The 16,771-nt window shown below is 42.6% G+C and overlaps 1 protein-coding gene across 5 annotated transcripts in view; it reads right to left on the bottom strand.

The window, feature by feature from the left end:
* The window catches only part of LOC147012353 (spectrin beta chain, non-erythrocytic 1-like), a 330,873-nt gene that overhangs the window by 236,344 nt on the left and 77,758 nt on the right, over positions 1–16,771 (bottom strand). Inside the window, exon 1 of one of the 5 annotated variants that reach the window (XM_085856439.1) lies at positions 9,879–10,306. The exons of 3 other annotated variants lie outside the window; for them this stretch is intronic. In XM_085856439.1, coding sequence (XP_085712565.1) covers positions 9,879–10,008 — 130 coding nt within the window. In that variant the 5' untranslated portion in view covers positions 10,009–10,306. Of the gene's footprint in view, positions 1–9,878; positions 10,307–16,771 lie in introns of those variants that run through there. One more of the 5 variants, XM_085856440.1, reaches the window with a different exon arrangement.

A 16,771-nucleotide genomic window follows, 5' to 3' on the forward strand; every position in this document is an offset into this window, starting at 1 on the left:
GTCGACAAAAAAAATAAATGAACGTGTTTCTAACTTCAACTGCCATATAAAGATGTGTTCCCAGCGGTTTTGGGAATTGGTATATAAAAATGCTGCTCATAAAAGGGGAACCCAACAGTGTTTTCGAGTCCTTTTTGAGTCGATGTCCATGTCAGCAGTATCAGTATCAGTATTAGTATTAGTATTAGTAGTAGTTTGTTCATGTTGGCAGTAGTAGGTGAGTGTGAGGGGGAGGGTGTGGGTTATGATGGATCGTCCTTGCGTCCGCGTGTCCACGGGTAGGAGACATCTTTTCACCATTGTTCGAAGTTCTTCGCGGCTAATTTTTTATGGGGCTTTTTCAATAATGAGCTATAGCTTGTTTTTTACGATTTAGGTCTATTCATAACGGGTTGGACAAATGCACAATGAACTAATAATATAATGTGCATAGAGCGCTTTGATTACTTATAGATATGATATACCAACGAATAATTATCGTGAAGCCGGCGTTCTGTCACTTTAAATTGCTGTCACTCGCCTTTGTTTTTTGACGCTGGCGCTCGGAAATTTTAATCGTTTCTATTGAACGTGCTAAATCGCTCAAACCCCACTATTGAAAGTAGACGCTTGCGCTCAACAATTGGATTTTTTTTACACTCAACGACTTTTAAACGGTACCACCCAGCTATTTTCATTTTTACAATGAACGATTTAAATTGCTGTCACTCGCCTTTGTTTTTGACGCTGGGGCTTGGAAATTTTAAGCATTTCTTCTGAACGTGTTAAAACGCTCAAACTCAACTACTTTAAATAGATGCTGCCGATGGACAATTGGAATCATAGCCAAGCTAGACATCGAAGTGTGAACTCCTCGTCATGCCGAAGAAAAGTTTGAAGAATGCTGCAAATAAGTGTCCTGGCCGTGGCCGTGGACGCTGACGCAAGGACGATCCATTATACCGACGTCTTTCAGCCTATGAGTAACTTAAAAGTAACGTCTGTCGATGTGTGGCAACGATCGCGTAACGTGCCAACAACACGTTAATCATAGGTTAGAAATGTTTCGGGTACGGTAAACATTACCTCGGCATGTCTCGATTAACTAACAAGTAGCATGTGTTGACGTCTGTCAACGATCGCAGACCGTGCATACAACTTGTGGCCAGCGTAGCGGAACGTGTGAGTCATACGCTGGCATACGTCGTGAAATTTCAAGCATGCAAAAAATATATATATATATATATATATATATATATATATATTATTACATATCTTCTTCTTCTTCTTCTTCTTCTTTCGGCTGCTCCCGTTTGGGGTCGCCACAGCGGATCATCCGTATGATCCGCATCGTGATTTGGCACATATTTTACGCCGGATGCCCTTCCTGTCGCAACCCTGGTCGCCTCTTACAACACAGGGATATGGTACACCTATTTTAACCGGGGTACACACCGGCCCAGTACACTGGTACTCATTTCGCCAACCTCGGAAGAATGACAGGCTGAGTCAACCCCCTGGTGTATTAATTCAGTGGCCCAACGGGGTTTGAACTCAGGACCTTTTGGATCCCAAGACGCTGCCCTAACGTCTGTGCCAACACACCAGGCTATATATTATTACATACATATATATATATATATATATATATATATATATATATATATATATATATATATATATATATATATATATATATATATATATATATATATATATATATATATATATATATATATATATATATATATATATATATATATATATATATATATGTATATATATATATATATGTATATATATATATATATATATATATATATGTATATATATATATATATATATATGTATATATATATATATATATATATATATATATATATATATATATATATGTATATATATATATATTGTTACGGTCCCGGGGGTCGGCCGCGGGCCGACTGCTCTGACGGAGCCGCAAGTCGAGTTGGCCTGACCGATCGCCCGGAATATAGATCGCCGCCCGGATAACTCCGAGGCTGACAGGTCCTTGTGCAAGAACCGAAATACGCCAATGGGCAGAGCACGTGGGGTAGGGTCGATTGCCAATCTTCAATTTACCTAAATACCCACGTGATCCAACTACCAGGGTATTCCACCCTCGAGGGAACTCGTACGAAACAAGCCGCTTAAGTGAGCCTGTCCCGTGCACGATTCCGAGCGGCTTAATCACCGAGAACCGTCGGTCCGAATGTCCCCTTTTTACGGCAAACCAACGGCTTTCTAACTACCAACACACGAAATGCTGTCAATGAAAGAATCGACGCGATGAGCTGAAAACATTTAACAATTGGGGTTTTTATTAATAATAATGGGGAACTAGGGAAGCACGTAAGAGCAGAACTATACCGACTATACGAAATGCAATGCAATCATTTACAGCACACAAAGCACTTAACTGATTTCTGCCCATTAAACAATGGAAGGTGAACTATCTAGGGAACAAGCACTTATCGACATAACTGACTAAAGGAACTTGAATGTTGTGTGCAATCTAATTCCCAAATTCGTAACAATATATATGATCTCCCACAAAGGACCATCTTATCTGGCAAACCCTCCTATCTACTTTCTAACAATCCTCTTGAGAGTTTAGTCACCCAAACTTTTGGGGCCTCGTTATCAGCCATGATCTTTATTGGGCAAACCACACATATAAGTTGTCTTCCAAAGCCAGTCACCAACTGGGCAACCCATCCTGCCCCTCCTCCTATTGTGGAAAGTCCTTCCTTGGCACACCTGAACTCTTGTCCACCTAAAAGGTATTCATGCACAGCATTACAGAGGACTGTTCTGCACTCTGGGAGAGTGCTGCTGCCTCACGTCTTGCTCAGCTTGACATTGTGGAAACCAAGACCTTCAAAGATCATTGGTATCTCCTGTAATGAAGTCTAGTCTATGGGCCTATCTCTTTCACATCACAGATAGGTCAGTGGTCAATTTTTCTTCTGGAACCTCCTTTCTAATCTTGCACCCTCTGCTCTTTCTGTGTTGTGACACGCCTCCCCCAACTCCCACATTTCTGAAGGGGCACATTCAGTCCACCATGAACACCCTTCTCGTGAAACTTCCAAAATCCAGAAACAATGCTCAGCTACATTTATTTGCTGCTCCATTTTCCCCACCCATGGAACCAACTTCCACATTCTTTTCAATTTCATTATCCCCTCCAGGTTTTCAAGACAGCTGTTCACGACCATTTCAGATCATCCTCCATCTAAAATTTTCTACCCTCGTTAACCCTCCCCAAGTTTTATTTCCAAGTTTCCAGTTTTTTTGTTCCTGGGTTTACGGCTGTATCCATCTTGCTTACTTTCTGCATCCTCCCCTTGCTATCATTCTTCCACACATCCCTTATTTGTCCAAGTCTCCCTCTATTTTGATCCTTAACCCTGCCATTCATGTGTCCCCTCTGCCCTCTCTTCCTACTTTGCCTTTTGTACTGTTAAATTCATTTTCATTCTATATTCTAGCTCTTCCATGAGCCTCCACTTTGTATATAAAAATAAAATAAAAGTATGCCTCCCTCCATGGGAAGAAAAGTTAAGCTGACATTTTGGGCGTTAGCTCTTCTGTGAGCAAGAACGGTGCTAATGCCCGAAACAGCAGCTTTATTTTGCTTCCCATGGAGGTAAGCAGAGTTTTGTCATCTCTGGATTGATTTTAAAAAACGTTATATTGTTCGAACTACCCATCAACGCAGATGGACAATCACCTTCACAAGGTCTCATGTTACTCTCACACAAATAACATTTGCACAATTTTTCAACTTTGCCAATTTTCTAAGAATTATATTATTACATTCCTAAATAATTTACCAAAATTATCTTATCAACAACTGCATTGGCATCAAATGGTTTACTTTGCCACAGAGTGAGAGAAAATGAGAGAAAGGTTAGAAGATAGACTATTAAATATCTAAGTGGTGCCATCATTACGTATCTCGTTCTCGTAAATAAGGCCAAACAAGTTTGTGTAAGGAAGCCCAGAGTATTTCCCACCAAGCAGCATTGCCTTTTGCAATGAGAGAACTTCACACCTCGTCAAGAGAAGAAGTTTAGCGAAAGGAAAAGTTTGACTCCGTGGCCCTTTTGTGCATCATTTTTGAGTGAACGGTCCACGTGAGTGTGAGGAAAATGTACTTTTAGAGGGCAAAATATGGCTGAATAAACAAATAAATTTGTTGGCTTGCCTGAGGTCAAACCATGAGTTGATAATAATAACATCGAGCAAAAAGCACAACACTGTGAACAAAAGGCAATCTAAATACTGTAACAAAGTTCAACAATCTGTGGGTTGGAGTGAAATCAATGCTCCCCAGCAATTTCCTTGAGCCTGTGTGCTTAAGGGGGCTTTTCGAAGATCAGTGTTTGTGCCAGCAATGCACATTCCACCAGGAGGAAGCCGTCAGAGCGTCAGAAAGCAAATTTCACCGGGGTCAGAGAGAGCCAGTGAGCAGCAACAATGCGACGTGAAACACTTTTAAACAAGTAAATGAAACGACAAGTGACTTGTAAAGACCTTCCAGTGAAGAATCTTTCGAATGTTGTGTTGGATTATATTTTTTTGAATTGTGTACCTTTTTAGGCATTACAGAGGATTAAATAAGATTCAAAGCTGGAACTCAAGGCTTGCATTCTTCTGCTGTAACCACAAGGCAAAGACCACCATTATAGAACATACAAAGGTCTGATAGCATTTTACAAAAGTGGAAGATGGGTCAACAGCATGAGATTCTCATCAGCTCACACCCCATATTCTCATAACTGGTTCAGCAGGGTGGAATGGATCAAGCAGAGTGAGCTCATCCACTGTTCCCACATGGAATGTTTTGAGGTTTTGCAAAATGTACGAATGTACACAGAGATTTTATTGACTAGATTATCTCAGTACGCATGGCTTCTAACTCAGCTTCGGCTCATTGTTGCGACAGTATTTCAAAGAGCTCCGACAGGACAGGTCGATGTCCCTATGTTACTCCATTGAGCAAAGGAAACGACATCAATGTAACATGAAACTCAATTGTTTGAGCTCCACCTGCATTACACATTCTTTAACAACTGCATCGAAGATGATCATTAATAGCATCAGCACAAAACTGCAGCACACTTGGCAATATGCCTGGAGACGTATTCCAATGTACCTATACACAGGATGTGTGCACGTGTCCTACTATATTAAACTAGCGATACCCGTGCACATGCATGGGATAGCAGTACAACATAGCTGGTAGCAGATGACAGACCGTATTTGGGGAATGACAAAAATACGCATTGTGCAAAATGCAAGTGGTACTATGGAACGCCAAGATTTCCCAAACATTGTCGGCATGTCCGCTAAGTGCCACAGCAATTTCATAGGGATCGTGTGATGGCAAGCCGAGTTTTTAGTGTGCAAGCTTGGTATTATAATAGAGATAAGGCACTGTATGTGTGTGTGTGTGTGTGTGTGTGTGTGTGTGTGTGTGTGTGTGTGTGTGTGTGTGTGTGTGTGTGTGTGTGTGTGTGTGTGTGTGTGTGTGTGTGTGTGTGTGTGTGTGTGTGTGTGTGTGTGTGTGCGCCCGTCTGAAAATCACAGAAAAAAAACAGGGCTGGTCTGATCACCACCAAATTTTGCATACGTGTTGGTATTACCTGGGTTCAGGCCATGGGCACAAACCCCACCCCCTCCTACGAAGGGGGGGAGCGACTTACGATTTTCACCTGTATATGTGCTACAGTGCAAGTGGTTTACTGAATCCTGCTGCAGACAGGAGGGAATATTAGCCACGGCATAAAATATATTTTCCCCAACTTTACCCCACGCTGCTCCTGAAAGGAGCGGGTGTTTCTTGTGAGTAAAAAAACAACAACAAATAAATAAACATACAGTCAAACAGGTTCTACTTCAGAAAATTCACTTTTGTCGTTTATAAATCCACTTACACCTGACAGGATTTGGTTTTGTGCAGATTGCTTAAAAAACAATGTTTAAAAAACAGATTAAATCGCACACGGCAATACAGTCTGCAACCCTGAACCTGCAATCAATTCAAACACAAGTAATTGAACTGAACCTCAAACACAAGTCAGTGGATCATTAACCAATCGTTTCCGTCCACTGCACCAATAAACATGCAATGAGTAAATAACTTGTTGACATCAAGACATCTGGAACATGAAACATTATATAATGGATGCTTTAACACTTCTCCTCGACTTGTAGTGGTTCCAAATTAGTGACTTACATCCAAGCTGTGCAGCACATAAAATGAAGTAAATAAAATAATCAGTAATGGAGTATCCAGCATGAGCAGAGAGACAAAAGGCAAGCAAGGCCTGACCCAGACCCAAATGCAGCTCGAGCCGTTTCTGCAGCAGATATTGATAAAAGGTCTGATCAACTCGAACCTCGACTTTAAAAGTGCAAGTTTCTGCCCAAACAGGGTGAAACATTCAGAATGACGGAATCGAGAATATGAAACAAGCAACAGAAGAAAGTGATCCACCATTACGTGTTCTGACAATGTGAATACTATCGATCTGTTCTGACATGTATACAAATGCATGGTGTAAGGATAGATGTGGAATAGATAGCAATGCAACATGTGTGGCAAGCGAAACTTGAAGTGGAGTGCAGTGATTCACTTTCTCTTCCTGAAATGTCCAAATACCACACACTAAAAAATAAATAAATTAAGATGACATTTTTGGGTGAAACACTGAAAGAATGTCCAAGAGTTATTCACACCCTCAACGCCTCACGACAACGATAACACGGTACAAGTCAAAACCATGGTCAGGCATGCCATTGTGATTTCCACTGGAATGACTGACAAAGAGAGACAGACAGGTCGGTTAGAGTTAGACTGATGACGACATAGCATGGTGCCACGATCTAAGTGGAGCGGTTCGAATATTACTCTGGAATGTCGGGTCTACATCATGATACGTAGGTTTATGGGTTTATCACAAGGCCAACAAAGCAATCAAATGTAAAGATCACCCACATATTGTCTCATGAATTCCAACCTGAAAAAAAAAATCCTTCAGTTAAAAAAAAAAAAGGTCGACTTGCTCAGACTCAAATCGATGTTGTGTCAGGACATGCCATTCATCCAAGCGAACAAACGCCGAGATGTCTATCAAGTGATGACTCCATATCATCACTCAACGAGATGTGTTCATGCAATACTCTGTTTTAACTTCATTACAAATGATAGAAGAATACCCTGGAAGTCAAAATCAAGGGAATGTATAAAGGTTAAATTATTATTATTTCTGCAGTACCTAAAGGTTCATAGTGGAGCTGCCACATTCACATCTCATACACATGGACATACTGACAAATACACGAGATACAGCACACGACTGGTAGACACGACAGGCTTTCAAAACAGCTGTTCACCACCACCTCTTATCTTCCCCCATCCAAATCCTCGATCTTTTCTACCCCCGATAATCCACCCAAGCCCACTTCCTTCAATTCTCCTGCTTTCCTTCCTGAAAGTCCCTTTAATGTCCATCTTCCCCTCGCCATGTTCCCCGTCCCATCCCCATCCCTCTCCCTTCCACAGTTCACCTGTGTCTGTTCCCCAATGTTTTGTCCCTTCCACTCCCGCCCCTCTTGTCTCATGCCTCCTTGCTGTGAGTTGTGTGTTAGCTCTCATACGAGCCTCGACCAAGGTATACAAAAAAAAAAAAAAAAAAAAAAAAAAAAAAAAAAAAAGACAAACCCAGCCAATGAACTTAGGAGGGGTGGGGGAAGGAATGCCATCACTTCCTGGGCACTCTGGGTACCAGCGATGCCACGACAATGGCACCGCCTTTCTCACCACACTCAGCGAGGAAGTACCTCCTCCCTGTAGATGCCAACCTATGGGGATTGTCCGTGCTCCATCCTTTTTAATGCTGAATGTTAAGCATTCTGAGAGAACCAGCTAATACGGCAGCCAGAAGATTCCCCGTGAATTAAAGTTTTTACACATCCAGTCAAATTAATGCTTCTGTGAAACCTGATCACAGTACACAGCCAAAAATCCTCTTACAGTTCTTCAAAAGGAGGCCCTGCACTCTTTTCTCCAGGTGTAACCTCAAGATGATTTGTCAATCTATCATCCTCTTTCACCTTCATTTGTGAGGTTCGACTGTAGACCATTACAACTACACCAACAAAGAGCTACAACTACATCTGCGATATGCGTTTCTAAAAGCATACATACATCATTGCTCGGGGAAGGTAAGACTTCACTGTATTCACGACATTGTAGAGAACGTAACGTTGGTTGCAATAGTGACTAATTTGGTGGTCAAAAACCACATGGAAAAAAAAGAAGAGAAAAACAGTAACAGCATTTAGTCTTGCCATTAATAGCACATTATTTCTCACTTTGGTAACCTCAAGCTCTGGGTACAAACCACCTCGACGCCAACGTGATAAGGCACCTTGTCCAATTCAGCACCTTAATGAAACAGTCCATTTTAGTGTTTGTGTTCACTCAAGAAAACTGTCAATTGAAAGGCACAAATACAGACCAAATAAACAAACGAGCACTCTCCGGCGAGACGCGACGGCTGAAGTAAATGGCAAGCATTGAAATGGCTTCACAAAGCTTGGTAATTACAAAAAAAAACACGTGAAATCATAACGAGGCAAACTCCAAGCAAGGGCAGAAGGAAGGAAGGATGGGAGAGACTACCAGATGGAAGAAGAGTAAATCTACAGTTGTGAAATTGAATGTGGATGGCAAAGAAAAAAGTCACAGCTTTCAACACCCAAGGAAATACAAATTAATTAAATCAATGAATAAATAGAAAAGCCGCAGCTCCATTCGTCGGATACTTCGTAACCTCTGACACAGTATTCTGCAATTGCAGGAACTAATTTGGCATCTCAGCTGTGAAATTTCTCCAATGAAAGAATTCATCTATGTTCAAAACTTAGAGATGTGAATTTTTTTTAAAAGGTCATGCAACACAAAAATGTCAGTTAATGAACGTTTATAAATTTCTGATTACACCAACTGACGTTTAGAATATCCACTTTCACAAAACTCCCAAAGTGCAAACTATCAACCTGCCATTTGAAAATGGCGACATGTTCAACAGAAACTATGTGCCAGATAGGATTACATTACACACATTCATACAGTTCTGCACTACACAAGGGTTTTCATGGAAATCACTCGACGGCTTTACACTTCATCTCCGAGTGAAACAGCAAAGTAGGTTATAGTGAAATTTCTGGGTGAAATGCCAATGTATGGTCATAATTGATAGCAATGTGCCAATGGCGGTGGAAAACATTTAAAAACAATCTTTCATTGTGAAAGAAATGTTTTAAACGGATACCATGCAGAGGTAACTGGATCCTCCGTCCTGTCGCGGCGTGCCTTCCTTTCACCCGTGAGCATGCACGCGTATCATTCATTTCAAAAGTACATGCGTGTCAAGAGAGTTTCTGATGGAGCCGATGGTTCTCCCTTTTTGGCTTAAAGCGAGTTAGCAGTGTGCATAGGCATAACGAAGGGAAGTAAGAAAGTTTGGCGTTGGAAATAGGGCACAAACTGTCAACATGGTTTCATGTGACTGAAGAGATGGGCAGACGGCATACATTTAGACCAAAAAGAAGGAAAACAATGTTGTAGCTCTTGTCGACCTGCGACAAAAAAGCACCTTAATGTTGCTATCAAATGCAATGTTCAACACGAATACAAATAACCAGCGATAGCACACCTGGGAATTGAAGTACACTGTGCGCCTGTTCAAGTAGCTAAAGCTTTTCAAGCAAAAAAGTAAATACACGCAGGAAAGTTACAGAATAAGAACTTGTTCTGACAAAGGACTAATGCTCCAATCAGCTGTTTGAGACCTTCTTACCTTGAAGTTGTTTGAACCTGCCATCAAGTTGTGAGTAAATGTATTGTTGTAAAGCATGGTTGTGGCTTGGAGACGGTGTTCCATGTGAGGAGGTTGAGCGTGTGGAGTAGGAATCCTCGTCAGCCATCATAAGATCTCTGTCTGGCTATAGTCCTCTCGACGGGTGACCGAAAGGCAACACTCAGCACAAAAAAGACCCGAATGAAGAAGGATTGATGCGACCTGCCCTCCACAGACCAAAAGGAACCTGCTTTGTTTCTTCAATCACTTTAAGACCACATAAAGAAACAGCCACCGGCTCTCATCCTCCCATGGATAGCTGCCACTTCCCTTTGCAGACACTTATCCTGCAGATCTTTCCTGATCACCCCAAATAGACAGTGCAGTGTGATGCTGCAATCTACTGGCAGGTCTGGCACACCTTGCTTCCAACAGGCTGGACTGAAAAGAGAATAAGGGGTGGTGTCACATTCAACTAACCAACTGGATTTCTTGGGAACGCCCCCCCCCGATGGATGGGTGGGCAGAGCAGTAGTGGTTGGGGAAGGAAAAAAAAAACCCCACAGATCGAGGAGAAAATGCAGCTCGAGTTGGGAAACAGGGAGGAGTGGTCATGTAGATGTTGAGGTTTCACTGCGAGCACACAGATGGCCTTACAATCACTGTGTAATTGAAAAAGAGACAATATTCTTCATACAAGGAAGCTACAAATCCAGCAGTAAAAGTGTTCCAAACAACATATACCCCAGTGATGAGCATATCTCTTGATTCAAGTCAAAAATCTCGCTGCAAGTCCTTTTGAGATTTCTCCAACTTTTGCCAAGAAATACCAAGCAACACACAACACAACTAGCCACTAACAGATTGCCATACATTTTCACTTTCCAGAGCCAATAAAATCCCTGAATTAACATCAGCGGGTTGGGGGCAAAGAAGATACAGAGGTCAATAACCCAAAGGTTGAATACACAGCATTCCAGACTCTCAGCAGTGGTTTTTTGGGGGGTCGGGGCACACCCACAAAACAAGCAGCAACTTGCAACAACCTTACCCTGAAGCTAATCACAGTTGTGAATTTTCATAAGCTCTTTATACAGAAAAGCAATCCAGGCTTTCACAAGTTGGGATACATTGCATTGTTATTTCTAACAAACACACATGCATAATTGCTGAGTGCTGTGTAGTAAACGTTCAAAGAAAAAAACGTTCACAACACCAAAGCCATGTTTTGTTTATTATATTATGCAGTAAATAGTTTGTTCATTTATTTTAAATACAAAAAAGCACAAGTCCTGCTTGTATGGACCATGGGCAGACATCTTTTTCGTTAGGATCTACGTGGTGATACTACGTTGTGATGGCCAGGAATGTTTGACACATGATCCCTGGTCTCGCAACAACGAAGGGGTCCCATACTAAATGTTAAAGTCTCTCATGCATGACTCAAGAGCTGTTAAACTTGATTAATGTACACATAACATGGGATTCAAAACAAGGTTAATCGAAGAAGAAGAATACGAATAATAATAAGAATAATAATAAGAATACGAATAATACGAATAATACGAATAAGAAGAAGAAGAATAAGAATAAGAATAAGAATAAGAATAAGAATAAGAAGAAGAAGAATAAGACAAAAATGAAGAAGAAGAAGCAAAGGTCAATGTAAACAAGCGGTATGGAATCACTTGGCTTTTGTTTTAGTTTGTGGTTACTATCTTCCTTTGTAAACTCACCCTTCATTGTCACAAGCCTGAAATGTCACAAGTCCCAGGAGCAAGTAAAGAGCCAAGATTGGTGAAAGAAATCTATTGTAAACACCGCACATTTTAATTGTTAGAGTCGTTTGTGGCTTTTCTGATTGAAAGCTCAGTGTCATCTTAGCTGTGATCTGAGCAGATGAACGATCTCATCTCGGTGGACAAACGGCACTCCATTTACCCCAGCAGTTCGAACATGAGTTAAATGAACCGTGTTCAAACTGGTGACAAGTCACCTACTTTTAACGTTCCACACTGAACCGCATGCATAGGGCATCTTCAGTGTGTGTGTGTGTGTGTGTGTGTGTGTGTGTGTGTGTGTGTGTGTGTGTGTGTGTGTGTGTGTGTGTGTGTGTGTGTGTGTGTGTGTGTGTGTGTGTGTGTGTGTGTGTGTGTGTGTGTGTAATATACATTACTTCATGTCTCTCATTTAGATGTTATTATGGGGTTAAGGTTGCTTCTAAAAATGAACATTACAGTACTGTGAGATGCTACCCATCAAGAGCAATTATTTTCGTGCTTCAAATATAGTGTATTCTCTTCCCCCCCCACCCCCCAAATTGGATGTTAAACTTCCAGCAAGTAATCATCATCATCATCGAGCGTTGGTGCTGCAGAAGCAGTATCTTGGTTCTGGTTACAATCGTGCATGATGAGGTCGCCACTTCGACACAGGCATTTAAAATGATGATTTTGAATTTGAAAATGATTTGTATTGCACATCCCATAATGCCACAGAGACGACAATTAGCTCTATTTTCAACCAGTTTTAGTGTGATGACACTTATCCATTTATTTATACTAGGATAACATTTTACACTGGATCTGGTTTTACTCATGGTGATGCAGGTGCACGAAATGGGCTGAAACGGGTTTCGAAGCTTTACTAAGTGCTAGTATAAATGGAGCATAAGTAAATACAGTGATGTGGTTAAGCTTTATGGTCTGACAATTTAACAGCCAAATTAACTGGCTTGAGGAGTTAACAGTGAGATGCAGTTTGTATAATAGCCCAGCATTCTGTCTCAATTGTCAGGATAATAATCTCGTGTCGCAGACCGGTAATTCCAGGTTAATGATCAGTCGCAGACTGGTATGTTCAGGTTAACTTTCATGGCTAGACAGATTACCAGACAGGACCTTTGTCATGTCAGGTTTCTGTATTGTGATCAAAGTCGCTGGTGTAATGGTTAAACCTTCAAGGTCATGTTGAGTCTCCCAAAAGTCAGGTGTTGGTCAGGCCAGCAATGGTGCATACATACCAAGACAATCCACTCTGTAAGTTACCCCTACAGTCGTGAGGCAGAGAAGACTGAAATGCAAATGGATTAATTACGAAAAATCTAAAAACACAGGCTTCACAAACTCTCACCAAACAAGTATTGATGAAGATCGATTTAATTATCTATAACTATAAATGTCGATATGTCTGTCTGTGTGTTACATATACACTCCTACACCTCTGCATGGATTTGGACCAAATTTGTCACAGAGGTTAAAGTTTCCACCTGCCAAGTTTAAGCGGGGTTAGCGGCTCCTTCAGCCCTAAATTATAAACTCCCTGGGGAAAATGATGGGGTATACTTCCTCGCTGTTGCGGTTGATTTGAATAGCACCACCTCTGGTGAAGTTGAGTGCTACAGGATGGATTGAATTCCCCCGGACAAATGCCTGACTGTCATCTTCTGTGGTTATTCTCACCACCACCATGGCTAACTTTTCCCGTCACTGAGGAGGGGTACTTTTGCTAGTTTCCTATAATAAACACAACTTTGATAGTTGTGTGAATTTATATGGTTGGCAGGATGGCCGAGACGTATGCACACTAACCTTTAAGCTGTCGAGCCTGGGTTAGAATCTCGACCCAGCTATAAACTGTCATTCCAGTGTTTCACAGGCTGAGTGATTCATCAACGCGTGTACGTGCCATTCCTCAGATGTGTGTTCTTCAGATAGACGTTAAACAGGAATCCCTTCTGCCAGCATTTGTTGATCGACATTAAAGATCCCAGTGTCCTTCATGAAGAGCAGGCAAGCTATCGCCGGCACCATGAACAAATTACAGATTCCTGCTGTAACCGTCAGGCTTGCCAGCTGGTTCATGAAAGCTTTTTGTGAAAAATCTCCCCCCACCAACCCCAAAAGAACGTGGGGATCATGGTGGCAGTTTAAGAAATAAGAAGACATTCACATTATAGAAAGTAGCTCTTTATATTGTAAAAAAAAAAAAAAAACACCAGGAGATTTAACTTTCACTTTCAAGATTCCACGTCCTACAACGTTATACATTGAAAGGCACCTGAAGCTTGTTATGAAGAACCTGTGGGAAGGGATCTCCCCAGAACACCCTAAATTATTGTCAGGTCAGGCCAAACTAGATCTGTGACTTGCGACAGGTGCCATGTAAACCTGTACTCACCTGTTTCATGGCCGGGTTGTCGGCTATTAAACTATCTCCCACACCAGGTTTCCTAGAAAGGGGGGTTTATGGATATGCACACTCAGCAGGATTACAAACAAAACCTGTCAAAGGGTGGAGGAGTTCCTTGTGAGCCAACGGCCATCCTTATGTAGTGCCCGACTGTGTCTGTGGATGTCCTCCTGCAAATGGGTTACTTTTCTAAGGAGGATGATGGCAGGATTTGCACTCCGGCCACTGGAAATAACTTAATTCCACAAAACCCACGAACGCAAAGAAAACTGAAAATCCACTCTGTGAGAGGAAGTTCTGTGCTGCTGCCCTTCACAGGGCAGCTCACTGAATGACGGGATTGGGGCAAATTCTTTGGGACCCCCATTCCTTGATGATAGGAGGAAAAGCAAGGGGAAATTTTTGTGGGTCAGATTACGATGGTGTGTGGCAGAGTGGTGCTGAGGTGCCATCTAGCAGACGGTGATCTCCTTGGATTAACCTGAAGCGGTCCCTTTGGGTGGATGCCTGGAATGTCCTATACCAAAGAGGGGATGATAAACTGTCTCTGTTATCATCTGAGATCAAGCGTTTGGACATCGGTATTACAGCACTCTCTGAGGTTCGGAAACCGGATTGCAGCGAGATCATGGTGGGTGGTCACACCTACTACTGGTCTGGTCGCTATGAGGTTATCATGCCCAAGGAGTTGCTGTAGCTGTGTCCAATAAGTTGACTCCAATGATAATGGAGGTAACACCGGTCAACAAGCATGTTATGAGACGAAGGATGTGTCACTCCTTGGGTGTCGTTTTCCTGGTCTCTGTATATGCTTCAACTGAGGTGAGTGAGGTCACCATGAAGGACACATTCTATGCCGCGCTCGACTCTGAAGTTGATCAGTGCCTCAGGAGAGATACTCTTCTAGTTATGGGGGATTTCAATGCATCGACTGGCACTGATAGCGATGGTTATAAAGACATTTGTTAGTCCCCGTGGCTCTGGAACTGTGAACCAGAATAGCACTAAGTTTCTTGACCTTGCAGGAAGTCATGGACTTAGGGTGGCTGGTTCATGGTTTCAGCGCCCACAGTCTCATCGCTAGACTTGGAATTCCAACGCTGGTAGTGTGGCAAAGGAGATTGACCATGTGCTCGTTGATGGTTGGTGGAGGATGATCCAAAACAGCAAGGTCTACCGGAGTGCTTAGTTCCTCAATATCAACCACAGGCTTGTGGTAGCAACTCTGAAGTTGCAGCTTAAATCCAGAAGAATGGTACCATCCCAGCCGAGGCTGGATGCTGGCAAGCTCAAGGATGAGAGGGTCATTGAGGAGTTTGCGAACAAGCTGAGTGGGGATTTGGGGGGTCTTGGTGTTTTGGGGAATCCTGAAAAGTTGTGGAATGCCTTCAAGGCCACCATTCTTGATGTTGCCGGTGGATGTCTTGAAACTCACTGTAGGGCGAAGAAGAATTTTGTCTCTCAAGGGACACTGGATACCATTAACGAGAGCCACAGGGCCAGGCTTAATGGCATAGCTGAGCTGATCAGAGTTGAGGTGTAAAACTGCACGTGCGCTGAGGGTGGACAAGGAGGCCTATGTGCGAGGAATCTGTGAGGGAGTAGAGCATCACCTGTGGTCAAGTGATTCTTGTCCTGCTTACAGGGAAATTGTGGATTGCGTTCCTCCAAGGCCATCCCTTGGCCTTGGAGCGGAGGGCATAGAGTATTGCTGTTAGAGCGGAGGGTGTTGGGCTCATGACAGTGGAATCTGAGATGAAGGCCAGCTGGGCTGGTTACTTTGAGTGGCTATCCCAGGCTAATCCACCAGTTGTTGAGTTGGATGTCAGAGGTGTTAATATCCTTATTGCTGACACTCCAATCAACTATGATCCACCTTCGTTTGTGGAAAAAAGGCTGCGGCGAACAGAATGAAACATGATAAAGCTCCTGGGAACTGTGGCATCCATGCCAAACTTCTCAAGGCTGATGGAAATGCTGCACTCATGTCACTGCATGCAGTTCAGTGCTCTATTTGGAACACATGCGTCATCCCAACTGACTGGGAGAGGGGCCGTTGTTCCTCTCTGGAAATCGAAGGGTGATCGCCAGGACTGCAAAAACTACCGAGGGGTGATGCTGTTCACAATGTTGGGAAAGGTCTTTGTTCGGATAATTATTGATAGGGTTCGCCACCATCTGTTTGAGCACCAGCACCCAGAGCAGTCGGGCTTTACACAAAAGACGTCAACGATTGACACTATCCTTGCTGTTCAGGTCCTCACGGAAAGCAGACGAGAGTTTCGGCAGGGACTGCTTGCAGCCGATGTTGATCTCAGCAAAGCATTCAATTCAGTGAATCGGAAAGGCCCCAGGAGGATTCTTGGTCTTCATGGGGTGCCACCAAAACGGATCAATGTGATGTCTGCACTCTACTCTGGTACTGAGAGTGCTGTGAGATGTGGTGATACCATCTCTGACTTATTTCCAGTTGTTACTGGAGTTTGTCAGGGGTGTGTTCTGGCCCCCACACTTTTCAGCACTTATATGGACTGGATTCTGGGGGAGAGATCAATCTGCGGTGCAACATTTGAGAATATCAAAATATGACATTCATTTCACAGATGATGCAGTCATCTTTGCGGAAACTCAGGATATCCTTTTGGGGGCCCTCAAGGTGCTGAATGAGGAGTTGGAGCTGCTGAGATTTTGGGTTTCCTTGG

Source organism: Eptatretus burgeri, chromosome 15, assembly GCF_056783735.1.
Source record: "Eptatretus burgeri isolate ZD-2024b chromosome 15, Ebu_testis_v1, whole genome shotgun sequence".
Taxonomy (NCBI): Eukaryota; Metazoa; Chordata; class Myxini; order Myxiniformes; family Myxinidae; genus Eptatretus; species Eptatretus burgeri.